This window comes from Ctenopharyngodon idella, chromosome 16 (genome assembly GCF_019924925.1).
Source record: "Ctenopharyngodon idella isolate HZGC_01 chromosome 16, HZGC01, whole genome shotgun sequence".
NCBI classification, from domain to species: Eukaryota; Metazoa; Chordata; class Actinopteri; order Cypriniformes; family Xenocyprididae; genus Ctenopharyngodon; species Ctenopharyngodon idella.
The window spans coordinates 26550919-26570595 of record NC_067235.1 but is presented as its reverse complement, the minus strand read 5'-3'; the positions used below and the strand labels follow the sequence as shown (position 1 = coordinate 26570595).

General features: G+C 37.0%; 1 protein-coding gene across 2 annotated transcripts; it reads left to right on the top strand.

The window, feature by feature from the left end:
• The first annotated feature begins 1206 nt into the window (after window positions 1-1206).
• adar (adenosine deaminase RNA specific) lies at window positions 1207-19122 on the top strand. Of its 2 annotated transcripts, none has more exons than XM_051866736.1 (15): window positions 1207-1353; window positions 6254-8382; window positions 8656-8854; window positions 9116-9264; window positions 11630-11765; window positions 11848-12086; window positions 12236-12389; window positions 12719-12890; window positions 12977-13070; window positions 13707-13826; window positions 13929-14059; window positions 15659-15841; window positions 16669-16781; window positions 16869-16996; window positions 17129-19122. In XM_051866736.1, the coding sequence occupies exons 2-15, from the start codon at window positions 6374-6376 to the stop codon at window positions 17478-17480; spliced, it is 4179 nt and encodes a 1392-aa protein (XP_051722696.1). In that variant the 5' UTR covers window positions 1207-1353; window positions 6254-6373; the 3' UTR covers window positions 17481-19122. The 2 variants fall into 2 exon arrangements, with proteins under 2 accessions (XP_051722696.1, XP_051722695.1); XM_051866735.1 differs by lacking the exon at window positions 1207-1353 and adding an exon at window positions 2859-3176.
• Window positions 19123-19677: the final 555 nt, after the last annotated feature.

The following is a 19677-nucleotide window of genomic DNA, read 5'->3' as shown; positions in this document are numbered from 1 at the left end:
GCTGACCTTTTGGTGGCCTCTCTGTATGGTGAGAAACAGCTTTTCTGAACCAGTGACAGACAATATCAGAGGTGCAGGGGAATAATCAAGTACATGAAAAAGATGTGGGGACGAGGTGCCAACGAAGGAATAATTTAGCAGCCGCATAAATTGTGAATGGGATTAGTAACATTAGTGTTGCTCTCTGTGGGTCATGTCACTGACCTTCACCCCAATGATTTTATCAGGCATTTAACAATTAAAGAACAAATAGGGCCTGAAACACAAGACGGCTTGTGTCACTTCAGCAGCAGCGTGAGCGTAGGCCTAGTACAGGTTCTATTGCCTTTGCCAGCTGAGGAAGTTCAACCTGCCACTGAAGCTGCTGATACGGGTCTATCAAGTAGTCACAGAATCTGTCATGTACACCTTTAGAACTGTCTGGTTAGGTTTGCTCACCAAATCAGACAAAACAAGTCTGGACATATACCTCCAGAGCAAGGGCTTTTTAATCTTTTAGATGCCATGAACTGCCAAATATGATTAAACTCCTGCAATCCCTAGGGATGCTCATCCAAAAATTGTAAAGGCAGCTTTGTATTTTCATGTAAAAGACCCAATTAATACTGTTTAAAAAAGTATATTTTAAATAGCCTATGTGCAAAATATTATTTGTAAAATAATAAGTTTGTATGTTACATCATTGCATTTTTTTTATACTCACTATAGTTAATCAAATTTTATTTTAATCAAAATGTATTTATCTAAATTTATGTACTATTTTAATAATTTTATTTATTTTAATCAAACGTTTGTTTGTTTAGTTATTTATTTAATGTGGGCTAATTTATTTATTTATTTTAATCAATTTTGATTTACTTTAAATGTATTTATATATTTAGCTAGTTGGTTATTTTTACAGTTTTTACACTGCTTTTCTCTAAACTTGTCCACGGACCCCCCCCAACACTTCATTGGAGCCCTCCGGTTTGAAAACCCCTGCTCCAGAGTGAGGAAAAGTACAGTAAAATCAGACAAATGAATATTATTAGGCCTATTTATATTATAATATCACGTTATATTATTTCATACTCATCGACATTGGGAATACTGCTAGGTATAAACCATAACGAGCGCTATTTACAATTTCAAGTCGTGCAGCATTACACAAATCGCTATTTAATTTCATTAATAACCGAAAGTGTTTTCAGGATCACATTGCGGGTTCTTGCGAAATCCTACGTCATCAGAGAGCGTCAAAAACACCGTCGCAGCTACGCGCCACATTTCATTGTCATTCATCAGCGTTGTGTTTTCAATCTGCATGTGGCCTCTTGCAGGGACGTTGCAGAACTGTTTACGTCGTCTGCGCATGTAAGTATATTTACTCCTTGTAACTTACATAGCTGTATGTTTCTTTATGATATAAATGCGTTTCCGGAACTAGATTGTCCTGGAGGGATCGAGATGCTTCAAAGCTTCTCCTATCGCTGTTTGCCGTTGGCTGTCGCATTAAATCGCGTATCCATTGAGTCTTTCCGCCCTAGTTACCTCTAATTTTATGTTGCATGCTTGCAATTGAATTAAAGACTAGGAAATTATTTATAGTGGGTTGTATTTGCTTTCTTGCCCAGGCAGCGATGTTTTCATTTAAACCTAACATCAACCTCCGATGTCCTTGTAATTAGTTGTCGGTTTTCAGAACTTAAAGGGCTTGTTGAAACTGGACCAAGACGATCATTTTGGGGTTAGTTTAAAAAGATGTGTTTTTGTTGAGCAAGAACAAAAATAATATCATGGTATTACCATACCACTAAACCATAATACCACGATGCTCTTAAAATGTACTAATTTGCATGATGTATTTATCGCTGCGGTTAATTACTAAATACAATGTTAAAAATCAAACTATTCTAATAGAGATACCGGAAAATAACAAAAAAAAGTACCGTATGATTATTAATACAATCACTTTAAACTGTTACCACCACAATACTCCTGTATGAAGACATTTTAATTAAAAATGTGGGTTATAATTAGTAGTTTCACAGCCTAAATTTTCAAGTCAATACACACAATAAATGCAGTGACACAGAATATTAATAATAAAAAAGATAGCAGTAATATTAATAATAGATTAACATGACTTTTAAAGAATACTGTTATACATCTACTCCTGAATATGGTGATGAAAGCAGTTGTTGTCATTCTGTCTATGATGCTCTGTAGTCTGCAGCCCTGAGCTACAACTTTGCGTGACTGTGTAAATTGGATAAACTGGGTTATTAAGCGCCTCCTGGAGACATTTGTCTACACATGATCCGTATTCTTTCGGACTTTGTCTTTTAGAGAAGTGAAGTCGAGGCACGCGCTCCCTCCACGCTCACGAGCTTCTGAAGATGTTTCGGCACCTCAGGCTTTGGCGGGAGGTTATAAACTGCAGTGCAGTTTCATGTCGGTCACAGTACTGTAACCTCATGTATTATTCATCTGGGAGGGTCGCAGGTGGAGGTTTGCTTTCCGTCTGCTGGCTGGTGAAATCTGAAACGAAACCAATAGTTCAACGGCTATGATAAAATGAGTAGTGCGATGCAGTATTAATATGTCGCACTGTTAACTGATATGCAGTAATATGAATACAGTCGTCCCGCACGAGTTGTTTCACAGTTTATTCACTTAGGAATGATTTCTTGGTATTTATGTGTTTTCTGATACGTTTTTTTATTGGGATGTTATAACTCAATGGTGTAATTACCGTTTGTGAAACTGTAAAATAGGCCTATTGGTGAAACTTTCAAGCGCTTCCGACTAATGGCGCCCCCTGCTGTCATTTGGAGAAATGCGTGTTATGAGTGAATTTGCAGACACTAGTTTGAGAGCTTGGGGAAGAATAGAAAACGAAACCTAAAGAGATCTGTGCCTAGTTCGCAACATCCCGCGTTTATGCGTGCTTTCTCTTTTCTTTTATTTCTGATAGTATTTTTCCAACACACTTTCCAAAAGTGTAGACAAGTCTCTGGATCATCAAGTTTGTGGATCTAAACCATTTGCAGAGGCAAACCGCGGAAAACGCTGGAGTGCATAATCCGTCTATTTCATTTTTCATGCGGAACAGCGTTTAGTCAGTGCACGAGTCTGGGCCTTATCTAGTTTGTCTTGTCAAGTTCATCTGTCTTTTGCCTTCAGTTGTTTTTGTGGTATGTATAAGTTTTTGGGTTCGTCTGAATAGATTTGTTCTTATGTAGGTTATATTCTTGTGTCAAAGTGACTGAACCATTACTGTAGAATCTGTGCTAGAACACTGAGTGTTGTAATAAACACCCTATTATTTTCATGCTTTTGGGTGATATACTAAATTTGTTCTATAATTTGTCCCATCTTTCCATGGAGCATCTAGAACTATCAGAGAATAGTTAAAACTGTGAGTTACAGAATCCAGACCACTTTCCGAAGTCATGGGAATGTACACTGTTTAAAAAAAAAAAAAAAAAAAAAAAAAAAAAATCCTGGCAGCTATGGTTGCCAGAATAATTATGTACAAAACACATAAAAAAATGTAAACATACAGAACAACCTGTAAATTTTACAATATAAAACTGTGATTTACAAAGATTTTAACCAGTAAAACCAACAGCACACACTGCTACTAAAATCTATTTTGTACTGGCAACCACCATAATGCAGGTGGTAAAAGAGGAAGCCACGTGAAGAATCATGAATAAGTTCATCACAAATAGCCTTTCCACAAACTGAATGATACTAGTATATAGAAGGCGCACAGAGTCATTCATGCAAACACAGAACACCGTCATGGTAACACACGTGACACTAAAATGATGCAATAAACAATCAGTAACCAACAGAAGATTTAACATAAAACCCAAATGTGCATAACTGATAACAAAAACTATTAAGAAACATAATTATTTAAACAAAATACAAATGTAAAATGTCACACAGGGAATTCTGGGAATATCAGTTTACAGTCGTCCTGTATAAGTCATTTGTGTCCGGCATATGCAGTTGTTTTTTGTGTTAGTTGCTTTTTGGGAATGCAATCTCTATAAAATGTTTTTAAACTCCTTATAATGAAAATGTGGAAATTCATTGGTTAAAAGGTTAAATTTAACAGTTAAATGTAATGGTTCCTATTTTTTATAAAATAGTCATTTTCCAATATTTTCAATTTACATAAATGATTAATAACCTATCTACCTCAGCTCTCAGTTTTAAAATAGACATGTGCCGATATTCAGTAATACGATATATCACGATAATGAATATGCACAATGTTGTTATTGTGGACACTTCAAAATACCGTGAATAATTATTTATTATGAATTATTAATTTTTATAATACATTTTAAGAATACTTTACCCATCAACCGTATAAAATGCACAACACCGCTGTATGCTGCATCAAAGGGACACGCACACTCAGATGTAAACAAGCCCAATGTGCACGAGAAGCATATGGCTGAAGGAGTGAAGGAGACGTGCTGAAAGAAAGTGCACGTTCACTCTCTGACAGCAGAGGGCGCTGATGGAACAGCAGAAATGCAGCGGTTACCCCGGAAACCCAGTAAACAAAGCTGCTGTGCTAACTGTATTTAAAATGCTTCAAACAGCCATCCACTTTTCTTTTTTTTTTTTTTGAATTCGCAATGGTGTTCATCACAGCACTTAATACTTAAAGACTTAATAGGCTTATTATTTTTAAACTTAAATATTTTTATATTTTAATCTGGACTACAACATGCCCTATAATATTTGAAAATGTTCTGATTATTTGTTATTGTTCAGTAACACTTAGTGACATAAGGCTTCATTAGTTAACATGTTAATTCATTATTTAACTATTATTTATTTTTTGGACCTGAGCTAAAACTAACAATGATCAGTTGTATTAACTAACATTAACAACAACAACAAAAAAAAACCTTCCGTAACAAATGTAGTTATCGCTCATTCTTAATCTTAGTTAATGCATTAACTAACATTAAATAATGAAACCTTATTGTAAAGTGATACCTGTTGATCTTTATAATTCTTTTGCACTTTCATCTGTTTGAAACATTTTACTTTATCATTTTTATGTCCAGAGTTCTTTTTGTTATAAGAAAAAGAGTACTTAACCTTAAACCTGTTATACTATGACAACACTTTTTTTTAAACTTATTTCACTATAGTGATAATACCGTATACCGTGATAAAAGCTCCAGCAATTATCGCAACATGAAAATTTGGTACCGACATGCCTAGCTTGAAGAGTTAATTTATTTGAATGGCTAATTGGCTAAGCGTTCTACCCTTCTATCAGGCTTTTTCCAATCTATTTTGTAAGGGATGGCCACTAAAATTCCAGATTTGTATTGGGGATGTCAAAACATTAAAGTTACAAGTGTAACTTCAGCAAGCACATGGAAAGTGATTGAGCATAATCACTTTCCATCTCACTTAAGTTTATTTATAGAGTGAGCTATTATGTCTGAAGTTAAATGTGAAGCTGGACAAAGGTGCTGAATTATCTCTTGTCCATGCTAGTGTTTGATAGGAGGCTGTGAGTTTAGGCATGTCATTTTTTTTTAAATATTCATTTTAAAAATATTCATAACAAAAAGTAACATGCAAAAAGTATGTGGTTAGAAATGTAGCTCTGACATTCAGTTTTTTGCTGTGCGTCTTATGTAATGTGTGATAACTGATAACCTTTATTTTTCCGAGCTTTTGTTTCCTGAATCCATTAAAAAAATAATAAATTTGCTGGTTAAGTACGGTCTATTGATTTGCTGTATTGTGAGGACTGTAGAGTCTTAATAAGCAACTTATTTTAAACTCTCACAACAATTCACACCAGACCTACACTATGCTGTAGAGTACTGCATTTGATAAACAAGTGTTAAGTTCACTGACTTTTTTTTTTTCTGTCTTCCAATGTTTTGTCAGTCTCTTAAAACAGCTTTACTCATTGTGCTTTAGCTACTATAGTTGCTCACATTGGCAGAGAATGTCTTTCTGAAAGTGCTTTCCTCTAATACCCATGACCACTTTCCCTCACCATAAGGATCTGCAAATTACTCGCTAAGCCAGAAATAAATTGATTGTGTCACAATAAGCATGAATAATTAATCAGTGAGCCTTTTACCAAGTGTTCAAATTACAGTCCGCTGTGTTGCCAAGAAATGTGCCGACAGAATTTGTGTGTCTGCACAGTGACCTGCATTCACTTTGCATTCTTTAATCGATTTTTCTGTTGTTCTCTGTCTCTCTGCAGAAGCAGTGCACAGATTAAGCCTTTGCTATCATTGTGAAATTACATCCAGACAGTTGAGTCTCATCCTAACACGTCCACTAAGCCCAGCGCTACTCCCTCCTCACCCCCGACCCCTGCGCTATGAGCAGAGGTAGAGGAGGGTTTAACAAAGATTGTCAGCGATCCTTCCTCCCTCCCCCACAGGGAAAACCTCAGTTTCATTACTACACAACCACTGGTCATCCACGGGGCCCTCGTGTCCCAAGCCCCGGCTCTGTATCTGGCAGCTATCAGCACCCTTCTCTTTACTCCTCTTACCCGGGTGCTCCTGGCGTACCTCCACATGGTCGTCCTTTTCCCCCTAGTCCCTCTGAACCACCCCTGTGGGCATCCCCCCAGCACAGCAGTGATCAGATCTCTGACTCAAATGGTGTAAGCTTCCGACAACACCAGGTGCAGTTCCTCAGGGGGCAGAGTGCACACGCTCCACAGTTCAGAGGACCCCAACAGCGAGGGTCCCAAACCTCCAGCCAAGGGGAAGAGGTCTCAACTGGGCCTCTACATTACCAGACAGGTTATCGCGACTTCAAAACAAGCGGTAACAGTTTTGGAAGAAGAGACTGCTACAGCAGAGGCCGAGGAAACTGGCAAAGGGAGCATAACTTTGGACCTAAGAAAAAGTCAGGGTGGAATCACCCTCAACAGAAGGGACAGTATTATCCGAATCAACACACTAAGCATTACTGGAATACACAGGTTGATGATGTGTCCTTTGGCCTTCATAGTCTGAGTTTAGGTGACCGGATAACAAGGGTAGACAACTCTGACGCTTTGTCTTGCAGTAGCAGTGCCAGCAAGGTTTCCAGTTCTCCCGACTCGGTCAGAGAGTCTCTTTATTTGACCCCTGAGATCCAGCAACAAGTCTTTGCTTTTTTGAAGTCACTCGGGCCAGACGAGACCGTTCACGCAAGGGCCTTGGGCAAAAAGCTGAATCTCCCCAAGACGATTGTTAATAAGGCTTTATATGCCCTCTTAAGGACAAACCAAGCGGTGAAGCAAGGTGAGATTCCTCCTCTGTGGAGACTCTGTAAGGTAGAGGACAGTGAGCCCATCAAAGGGAGAGACCAATCGCTGTCTTCAAAGGATTTGGAGAAAGAGCCAGGTCAGAGTTCATCCATAAACCAAGAGTCTAGAGAGCATCCCACCAGCACCGGCGCTCCCTCTGCATCCCAGATCCTCTTTGAGGCTGACGGCAATATCAGTGACCAATCAGAGGATTCTGAAGGTGACGATACCTCTGACACGTTGTTTCCTGTCCAGGATCAACAGATTCTTTTACCTGCAGTGCAGTTGGAAACCTTGTCAACAATGGCCGAGTCTAAAGATAGCAAAGAGAAGATCCTACAGTACCTCTATGAAGTGGGTACGGGTAATGCGCTTGTGATCGCCAAGAACCTCGGCCTGCGCAGTGCCAAGCAGGTTAATCCCACACTCTATGCCATGGAGAAACAAGGTGATGTAAGGCGCAACACCGAAGTTACTCCACCTACCTGGGCACTTAGTGCGCACCGGCAGGAAAAGATGGACCGCCAACGTAAAGTTGCTGCGACTGCAAGACAGGACGTGAACAATGCTGAGATGTTGAACTTGGCAGCTGAAGGGATTGCAGACGAAACTTCGGTCAAGTTGGAAGCAGACGATGAATTTGATTTTGGACCAGTTCCGATGGAAGGGGGTGAAAATCCATTGGTGGACATGTTAGACAACAACAACATTTTTGGTAACACAGAGCTTGATATGCCTGGCCTTGAGCCAATACCCCCCAAACCCAGTGAGCTTTCCACCTCCACCTACCAACCTCCTCCCCATCAGTTCTCATACTATCAGGATATGGCCAGTAATGGAGGAGAACGTTTACAGTGGGCATCTGATGATATTCCAGAATTCCTGAACACGATCCGCTCCGAGGTCGCTGTTTCATTAGCTGCTCCCCCTCCCCCATCCCAAAGCCTGGAGTCAAGCAGATTCCAGAAACTGAAAGAGGCCCGTAGTAAGAACCCAGTTAGTGGGCTGATGGAGTTTGCTCAGCATCTTGGACACACTTGTGAATTCCTACTTCTGGACCAGTCTGGACCCTCACATGACCCCCGGTTAGTAGATGAAAATTTTGTTTATAGTGCATTTGTTAAGACAGTCTTTGCCTCTGGCTTTTTGGAAGTGTATGTGTTTGGAAGGCTGATACACAGCTGTGATTAATTTAAGAATTTGTGAAACAGCCAATAGTTTTTTTTGGTGATGTTACAGAAGTAATGTTCTCTTGTTAGTGAATTTTGGTGAAATGAGATTGCATGATTAAGAATTAGACACACACTGTGTTTACATGGATTTATAGCTTGAGTTTTTTCCCCCCTTTTTGTCTCCAGGTTCCGGATGCAGGTCATGTTAGATGGCCGCAGGTTTCCACCAGCTGAGGGTTCAAACAAAAAAGTGGCCAAAAAAGATGCTGCAGCCACAACCCTGAGGATTCTTTGGAGGGAGATGAAGGGAGCAGGTGGAGATGAAGAGGAAGAACCGAGCTTTGAGGGAGCTGAGTCAACTACTGACCTGGCAGAAGATATGCCAGTATGCTTGTTTTCTGTTTCTGTGTCAAAGTTGCATGAAACCTGATTATTTAGTCTCCCATAGATAATCTCTTTGATGTCTTATTTTACCTTTCATTAACTTCATAATTTATGTATGTTTTTAAAATATATTTGTTGTATATAAAATATAATATAAAAATCTTAATTTAAATATAATGTTAATTTAGTTTAATATAAAATGTTTTTGTTTGGTTGTTTGCTTATTTATTTTCTCTCTCTCTCTTTCAAATAATTTCTAAAGAGTGGCACAGATACTCCGCCCCAGGCTCTGTCTCGGTCTCTACCTGGAGGAAAAAATCCTGTTTCTGTCCTGATGGAGCACAGTCAGCGCAGTGGGAATGCCATCCAGTTTATCAAGACAGGACAGGAAGGGCCTCCCCATGATCCACGGTAAAATACATCCCACAGTAAAGGGCTTTAGGTTACACCCCTTTAATCCTGCTACAGAAAGTCACATGCTTTTTGTCCTGATGTGTCTCTATTTTCCAGGCTCTTCTGTCCCCTTGTTGTTCTCACATTCTCCACATCTCCACACCCTCTTTATTATCTCCTCTCATTCTTGCTATTCCTCTCAAATTCCTCAACTCTCTCTCTTTTTTTTTTTTTTTTTTTTTTTTTTTCTTTTACTATGACATGAACGCCAAGTATGGTAACCAATACTCAGAATTTGTCCTGTCCATTTAACCCATCCTAGTTAGTGCACACACATTAGGAGTAGTGAGTAGTGAACGCACACACAGTGGGCAACCATTTTGCTGTGGCGCCTGGGGAGTGATTGGGGGTTAGGTGCCTTGCTTAAGGCACCTCAGTCAGCTCCTGCTGGTATTGAGAATCAAACCCACAACCTTCGGGTTACCAGTCTGACTCTAATGATTAGGACACGACTGCCCCAAACATAGTGAATTATTTATTTATTTATTTTATTTTTTAAATAAGTCTCTTCACCATTTCCACTTGTTGCCGTTTCCCCTTACTGAGCTTTTATGTTGTCATTTTGGTAGCGCTATTCTTATCCCTCTCTCTTTTTCTGTTCCACTTTTTCTCGCTGGATGTTTTTCTGTGTCCTTTATTACCTTTGCCCCTACAGTGTGATTTTGCTGGCTGTGAAACACAATGCTTGACTGCTTTGTCTGATCCTGGCCCGAAATGTTGTTTTATCTGCGTATTTCTTTCTTTTCCTGGTTTTTGCTCATCTTCCTTTTACTGCTCATCTTACTTTCGATGTTTCCCCAAATTGAATTTGCTTCTTAAAAAAGTATTCGATGTGGTAAGAAGCTCTTGTCCATTAGCATTTAATCGAGTCTGCATCAAAGGAATTTGCATTGAAAAAATGAAATCATGATATGGCCTAGTGTGATTATTAAACTGAATATTTAATGAAATTAATATATAGTCTGCATGTGTGCTTCAGAGTGTTTTCATTGATCTCAGAGTGCTCCACACAAACCCCATGTTAGGAACTGGTCTAAGTCAGATTTGAAATGAAGTGCTTATTGAAAATGAGAAATTTCTGTTGCAATGTAATCCCAATGTAATTTCAGTCTGATTTTATACCTTCTGTCGTTTTTACCCTTGATATGTAAGCAGCAGCAATATGAGATGTTAAATGTGTGTTATATCACATTTCAAAACACAATTTGATTTAAAAACAAATCGTGCATCTCTAGAAGTTGTGCAAGTGTGAAAGAAAAACCTTCAGGCACACTCTAACAACAGAAAACCGATAGATCAGAGAAACTTAATCTCTGTTGAGGAAAAAAGCTTTATTTTACTTTAGGACTGAGCAGTAAGTTACAGTTCTTTAGATTATGTAGCTGTATTTTTGCAGATATCATACAAGTATAATATCTTGATGAAGTTGATGAATGTAGTTTCTTTTCATTTCTTGTTTAACTTATTAAATGAGAAATCTTAGTATGGGTTTGGTTCAGGACAGCCTACACAAACATTTATATATAATTCTGCCATGTGCCAGTGGATATTCATGGCCTTTAGCAAAAGAGCGACTCTAATTACTGGCCTTGATGTAAATGTAGCACTGCCTGCCAAATTAGTCTGGTTACTAGACAATTTTTTGGCTCTAGTAGGCAAAAGCATGATTTGACAGCATGCTTGTCTGCATAATTGCATATTTTTGTTTCTCTATCATTCTCAGTTTCAGTGTGCTTTATTGGTGTAACAAATATTGGTACATTTGAATAGCTGAAGAAGTAGAGGTAGTTTGTTGTAGTTGGGTCATAAGATTTTTAATGTTTTTGAAAGAAGTCTTTTGCTCATGCTCACCAAGGCTGCATTAACTTGATTCAAAATAGAGTAAAAACAGATATTACAAAATTAAGACAATTATTTTCTATTTTAAAGTGTATTATAAAATGGTAAGTTCCAGTCCTTGATTCTGATTGGTCAATAGCTGTTTTGTTTTATTTATGATATTTTATATAGAATACAAATAAAAAATATCATAAAATATAAAGCATATATTTAAGTCTTTTGTAAGTCAGTAGTTTGAGTCTTTTGATCAATTTAATGCATCCTTGCTAAATAAAAATATTAATTTCTTGAAAAAAAAAACAAAAAAACATGACCAATTCTGTTCTGTGCGATTTTGTAAAAACTGATTCGAGCTCAATGGAATAGAACTGCCTCAATAGATTTGAAAATACTGTGTGCACTGACTGATTTGTCTTTTTTTTTTTTTTTTTTTTCACTTCTTTCTCCCACAATCTTTCTTGTTTTTTCTTTCTTCCTGTGTCAGGTTTATGTTCCGTGTAAAGGTTGGGGACCGTCTCTTCCAAGAAGCCTCAGCACCCAGTAAGAAAGCAGCGAAGCAGCTGGCAGCAGAGGAGGCTGTGAAAGAGCTAATGGGAGATGGACTACTACATCTTAACAAGGTAAAGAGAGATTTGCAGACAGTACAAGATGAAAAAGAGAATTTTGTTTGCTGGTAGACTAAACACAATCTTTCTCTTCCAGCCTCCAGGTACTTTCCATTCTCTGGGCGACAACGAGTCTCAGCCAGCGATTCCTGCATGCCCCTCGCTACCCCCACTGACGGCATCTGAGCTCCAGGCGGCCCATGAAGCAGGTGTGGGTGACCTCATCAACCACCTGAACAACAACGCAGTGTCCGGCCTCCTCGAGTACGCCCGTGCTCGAGGCTTTGCTGCTGAAATCCGCCTGGTGGGCCAGTCCGGACTCTCACACGAGCCCAAGTAAACTTGCACTCCTACTTGGTCACGTTTTCGAGATCTTTGTCTTTATTACAGAATCAGCAGGATTCTCATCTTTGTGTCTGTCTCCCCTCTGCTCTGTCACACAATAAAAAGATCAGGTCACACAATTTTATCTCCCTTTTTTACAGGTTTACATACCAGGCTAAACTGGGAGGGCGGTGGTTTCCTGCAGTGTGTGCTAGTAATAAGAAGCAGGGGAAGCAGGAGGCAGCGGATGCTGCACTACGAGTGCTCATCGGAGAAGCAGAGAAAGCAGCACGTACTGGAGAGCTCACGCCAGAGGTATTAAACGCAGAAACTTTAATAAAAGTTCATAATAAAATTAGCAGTAACTTTTAACTATGCATTAACTTCTCATTAACAAAGTACCATTAAATATTGAGGGTCATAATATTTGAAAGCAGTACAAAATTAACTTTTTGGTGGTTTTTTGCTACATGTGTCCCTATGTTTAAAAAACTTTCTAGGTAAACTTCTGATGCTAAATTTCATTATTCAGAAGTATTTGACTGGTGAATGCTGTATTTGACCAATCTCTCTCTTTAAGATAGTGATGTGTAGTATAAATTTGTATATAGTAATAGTAGTAATATAGTTTTTTTTTGTTTCAGTTGCCGGTATCAGGCAGTACGATGCATGATCAGATCGCCATGCTAAGCCATCAGCGCTTTAATGCACTCACAGCACGCATCCAGCACAGCCTTCTGGGTAGGAAGATTCTTGCTACCATCGTTATGAGAAATGGATCAGATACTCTTGGAACAGTTGTCAGCCTTGGGACAGGTACATAGACTTGAACACAGACAGAGCCAACATGATGTGTGCACTGTAATTAGAGATGTGCTGTAATTGTTGTCTTTCGCCTGTAGGAAACCGCTGTGTTAAGGGAGAGGAGCTTAGTCTTCGAGGGGACACCGTTAATGACTGCCATGCAGAAATCATCTCCAGGAGAGGCTTTATCCGGTATCAGCTTGCAGCAGAACTTTCTCTCTCCCTCACTGTCAATCCCATAATTCATTTTTCTTCTCATTCTACAGCTTTTTCCGTCTCATTCTTCAAGATGAAGGAGTCTTATTTCACAGCAGCTCATAAATATATTGACTTTATATTCGCTGTTCTGAAGATGTTACTGTGAGACCGACAGAGCGTCTGCTCACATGCCTGCTGTCTTTCTCTTTCTCTGTCTTTCTCAATAAAATTAATTATTTAATATTATTTAAAACAGCCATTTATTCTCATATGGCAATAAATAAATGCATATATTAATTAATAATAAATTAAATTATATATTTAAATATAGGATTTTTTTTATATATATATATATATACACACACACACACACACATTTATTATAGTAGTGTTATTGTTACATATTCAAAAATAAATTATTTTATATATGTAACTTATTTTTTTTTTTTTGCACAGTTAACAGTTTAATCTAGACTTTAAAAAAAAAAAAAAGGTTATACAAATGCACAAAAAGGCACCATCCTTTAACTATTGCACAAATTTGTTTCATTTTTATCAGCCCTAGTTTTAAAATAATAAAAAAAACAATGTACTAACAAAACTCTTGTTTGTAAAATCTGTATGGCTCAGGTTTTTGTACGGTCAGCTGATGAAGCATTGGGAAAGCCCTGGTGATGAGAGTATTTTTGAGGTTGCAGACGATGGTAAGCTGAAGATCAAATCTGACATCACCTTTCATCTCTATATTAGGTGAGACATGCACTTCCTCTTATCCGAGCTAGTTTTAGAACAGAGATTCGTCTGCAAAAATGGATAACGCTGCTTTCATGTACCTTTTTCTTTGTTTCAAAGCACTGCTCCATGTGGCGATGGCGCTCTGTTCGATAAGTCGTGCAGCGAGGCCGCTGAAGAAAATGTGTCTGGACACATGCCTCTCTTCGAGAACGTAAAACAGGGCAAGCTCAGAACCAAGGTGGAGAACGGTAAGATACCGAAAAAAAACTGTAAATAACGGCATCAATGGGGTAAAAAAAAATATACAAACACAGATTTTCAGATTAATCAAGATCTGAATGATTTGATATTTATACTTAAAAATTCAAAGATCAGTCTATTAATCTGTGCCTTAATGCAGAAACTTCTGAAAAAAAGCTGTTACATGCTGTCATAGTTTCTGTTTGAAATTACTGATCTTAAAAGTTAGTTCACCCAAAAATGAGAATTGTCATTAAGTGTTCACCATCATGTCGTTCCAAACCTGTAAGACCTTTATTCATCTTCAGAACACAAATTAAGATATTTTTGATGAAATCCAAGAGCTCTCTGACCCCTCCATAGACAGCAATTTAATTACCACATTCAAGGCCCAGAAAGGTAGTAAAGACATTGTTAAAATAGTCCATGTGACTACAGTGGAGAAGAATACTGCAAAAACAAAACAAAAATAACGACTTTAAGACAACAAATGTCTTTTCTGACTTGAACTGAAGCGCCACAGTGATCTGTCACGCCACATTTAAGAGCACCAAAACAGTATATATTGGTTAAATTTTGTAATAAAATTGACAGACTTTGAAAGCTGAGACTTTTTCATCTCAGAAGTAACAAAGCTTATTGAGATTTATTGGATGGGAGGCACGCACGCTACAATGTTTGGTTCATTCATCAGCTGAAAACAGCATAGACTGAAAGATCGATTCTTGGGATTTAAGAATCGATATCGGTTTTTCAAAATAATTTTATTTTATTTATTTATGTATTTTTTTTTTTTTTTTTTTACCCAGTCTTAATGTAATCAGAGAGGAGAAGAGATGTCGTTGGGAGGGAAAGTTACTTTGATTAAAGATTGAGGGCACATGAATTAAAAAAAAAAAAAATGGTACTCATGGATAAATTATTTATAATAAATACTACAACATTAAATTAAAAAACAAGAATTGTCAGTTTTGATTTCATGGTGACTTTAAATGGCCAACTACTGTATGCACATGCTGTGGCGTAATTCCAGGACCTCAGGTACACAACTCTAGTGCGCTAACTGTCGGATTAAATAAGATGCACTCAGCAGTGTTTGTCGTGCCATCTGGTCTCTGTTATCTCGCCAAAGAGGTTCTCTATAGCCACGTGAACGTGGCCTTTTGCCAGGCAAAACAGCCATTGTCTAGTGGGATAGAAGAAAAGCAATTACAAGGCAAAAGCGGTTGGCAGGTAAGCGGAAGTATGTCTGTGAATTCAACTTGACAATTCGGCACATGATGTTGGCAGTTGTGCTTGATTAGCTGTTGTGCCGACCCTGACACTGCTGCCAAGGAAGTTAAAAAAAACAGCCTCATGATATATTGTGACAGACATTTTTCTGACAGTCCTGCGATAAGCCAGATTATGCTTCCAGCTAATGCTATTTGTCTAGTTAGCTAGTTTTCTAGAGCTACCGTAGACAGTGTTACAGTCTTCTCTTTTGGTTCTCTACTGTACATTCTATTTACATGTCTGTCACTTCATGAATTCTTGCATATTATTGAATTAACTAAGATTCCCCACCTTTTCCTTTTTCTCTTCTCATTAACCTTACCTTTTCTTAGGTGAAGGCACCATCCCAGTGGAGTCCAGTGATATTGTGCCCACCTGGGATGGCATTCAGCATGGTGAGCGCCTGAGGACCATGAGCTGCAGTGACAAGATCCTGCGCTGGAATGTGCTCGGCCTACAGGGGGCGCTCCTTAGCCACTTCATCCACCCCGTTTATTTGCGCTCCATCACTCTTGGTAAACACTGCTACCATGCTTTGAGTAATGATATCCAATGTTTTCAAGCCTGTGTGTTTGTTTGTTTTTTTTAATTTAATTTTATTTACAATAAAGGCTTTACATAGGAAGTCCTAAAGGTATTTAAAACTGATTGAAAAATTTATAATAATAATAAATTATATAAAATTGAGACAATTATATTAAAATTAGCATTTAAAATTCATTATAAAAATTATTATTATTAAATAATTATTAAAAATGTTTAAAACTTTGTTTAAAATGTTTAAAATTATGTAATGAAATTATTAAAATGAATGTATTTTTATTTATTATTAATAGTACTAATAGCAAATTATATAAATTATATATAAAACGTATAATTATATATAATATTAAAATTCAAAAGTTTGTATTATTATTATTTTTATATTATATATTTATATTATAATATATTTTATGAAGTATATTACATTTTATATTATTATTATTATTATTATTATTATTATTATAAATTGTTATTATTTATTAATAGTACTAATAGCAAATTATATAAATTATATATAAAACTTATATATAATTTTATATATATATATATATATATATATATATATATATATATATATATATATATATATATATATATATATATATATATATATATATATATATTAAAATTCAAAAGTTTGTATTATTATTATTTATTATTATTATTATTATTATTATATATTTATAATATATAATGTTTTATGAAAGTATATTAAGTTTTATATTATTATTATTATTATTATTATGCGTCAAACTTAGAGCTTCATTCATGGATTATATTTTGATATGCGTTTGTTCAGGGTATCTCTACAGCCATGGTCACCTGACTCGAGCTGTATGTTGCCGATTGGCTAGAGATGGTGATGCATTCAAAAAGAGTTTACCAGCAAACTTCACTCTCAACCACCCTGAGGTAAACACACACAACACAATGCATTTAGTACTATGAAACTTTTGTTTTTACTTGGATTTAATTGAATTTCTGTATTGTTCTCTGCAGGTGGGACGGGTGAGTGTGTATGACTCCGCACGCCACACAAGTAAGACCAAAGAGTCCAGCGTTAACTGGAGTCAGCCAGACCAGCTCAGCGTTGAGGTACTGGATGGCACCAAGGGCAAAGTGGACAGGTGAGAGACAGACCCATCCGTCATTGTAAAAAGGAAATCCAGCTTATCTAGCTAATTGAATATTTATCTGAAGCACTTCAAGACCTAGACACCTGCTTTTGTTCATGATCCATCCTTCTCTTTTCATGCCAGTCTCAAGATGGAGGTATCACGGGTTTCCAAGTCCAATCTGTTCCGTCTCTTCCAAGCTTTGTGCCAGCGTGCGGGCCGAGCCGATCTGCTGGCACTGCCGTCCTATGCCCACGCTAAGATGGCTGCCACTTCATTCCAGGATGCCAAGAGGCTGTTCTTCCTGGCGCTGAACCAACATGGATATGGCGCCTGGATCGGGAAGCCCTTGGAAGAAAAAAGTTTTGAGGGAGAAGCCAGAGGCTCCGAGCTAAGGGCAGGAAGCGGGGACGTTCGTGCTCCGTGTTGCGCAGTTGACCCCAATAGCTGCTCGAGCTCAAACAACAATTTACAGTCTGCAGCACAGGGCTTTTAGGGATAGAGAGAGATGAAGAGAGAACAGATTAAGGGATGGATGGAGTGGAAGAGTGGCCGGCGGTTAAAAGAGAGCGAGAATTGAGGAGGTACAGAGAGGGAGGAACAGGGTAAGCCTGTGGCTTTGGATTTGAACTTTAACCATCATGACAAAGCAGAAACGGGTGCTGCTATGGCAACAGAGCTGTAAACCCAAGGCAAATTGGACTTGATGAGACATGAAGTAGAATCTTGCCTTTTTTTTTTTTTTTTTTTTTTTTTTTTAGAAAGCTATTACTACAGGGTTGCATTTGTTTTAGCGGGTTTTTTTCTTATTTGCGACCATCACAATACTTTGTTGTGTGACTGCGTGGCCACATAGCTGAAGAATAATTCTGTTTCTTTCTCTCTCGTAGTCTTTTTGATTCAAAATTATACATTTAGGTATTTCTCATTTAATAAAAAGATTTTTAATGACCGCTGTATACACATTTACTGACATTCACCTCTTTTATCTGAGTTGGGTTGCAAAGGGTCATTTGTGACTTGAGGAGGTTTAAAGTGTTAGTTCACTCAAAAATGAAAATTCTCATTTACTCGCCCTCAGTGTTCCAAACCTGTATGACTTTTTTTTTTCTTCTGTAAAAGATAACATAAAAGAAAGATATTTTGTGTGTGTTGTTTTTGTATGTACATTAGAAGTCAGCTGTAACCACAAAAATACCTTCTACAAAATATCATCTTTTGTGTTCAAAAGAAAGAAATGTATATAGGTTTGAAATGTCATGAGGGTAAATTAAAAGAATTTTCATTTTTGGGTGAACTATCACTTTAAGCTGCTCGTCATGTACCAATTTGTCATTAACCCACCATTTTTTTTTTTTTTAATTCATAAAAATGCTCTGTTTGCTTTAAAACTGCGTGGAATAAACTAATAAAGTAATACTTCTGTATTACTTAAATTCAATATATATATATAATTTTTTTTTTTTTTTTGCAAGTTCCACATACCAACACTTGACTAGACTGCTTGAAATATATACATAATGTACATACAGATACATATGCACACAGATGTATATATAAGGTCTGTTGAACGAGTTTATACATATGCGTGTGTGTTTATGTATGTGTATATATTGTATGTATATATTTTGTAATGATTCGTAACTTTGAAATCCAATTTATTTTCTATCTTTTAATTTTTAGGATGTAATTTTATATGAGGTGTGTATGTTCTGTTTTGACTATCGTTGATGTGCATTTTGTTATACATGGGGGGGACTTGTGGTAGATAATGCATGCAGCCAAACACAGTCTACATTTTGAGTGGTGAAAGCTATAGCGGGTGGTTGAACGGCACAAACCAATCATATGCGCATTTGTGTGTGTGTGTGTGTGTGTACTTTTGTGGATCTGAACTGTTTCTTGGAATATTATTTTACTCTTTATATTGTAAGCTCAAGTCTGCATTGCTTGTTTAATGTGTTCAGACACTGCTAATTGATGAACTGCTTCAAGACTAAAGCAATACTAACATTCTGTTTTCTTCTTCCAGCAAATGTGAATCTGTATGCCTCCAAACATTTGTCATCAAACCATTGAAGTCTACTCCCAAATTCTTTTAAGACAAGTTCTGTTCTATTAAAAAAAGTAAAAAAGCATTTTCTTTCCATGAGCTGCAGATTAATGTCTTATGGTTTGCATTTCACTGAACGTGCGCTGGTTATAGTATAACTGTGATGGTATGTCTTTTCCCAGGATAGGTGGAAGGGAATATTTAGGTCAGAGTGTTGCTATTTACTTACATTTTCCTCTAATCAAGGAGAAAAAAGTTAAAATTAATATCTATATATGTGTATTTACACATACCCTGAAATATTAAATAATTATATAAATAATAATGTCAGACTGAAGTGGATAGCAGAATATATAATTGAAAATAAATAGGAAAAAAGTGTTCCATGATTTATTAGGAATATGTGTATGATTTGCATTTTTAAATAACTAATTTATGGTAAATACAGCATTCATTAATACTACTATCTCTTATTTTCCTGCACATTATTCATTTAAATGTAGTGGGGGGAAAAAAAACAATATATTAGATAAACTAAATAAATAACCATGTATAAAAAGTTTTTTATTGGACTAAAAATGAGACATTATTTCGCATTCCAACCCTCAAGATTGCAGCGAAACAAAATATTGTTCCTGTT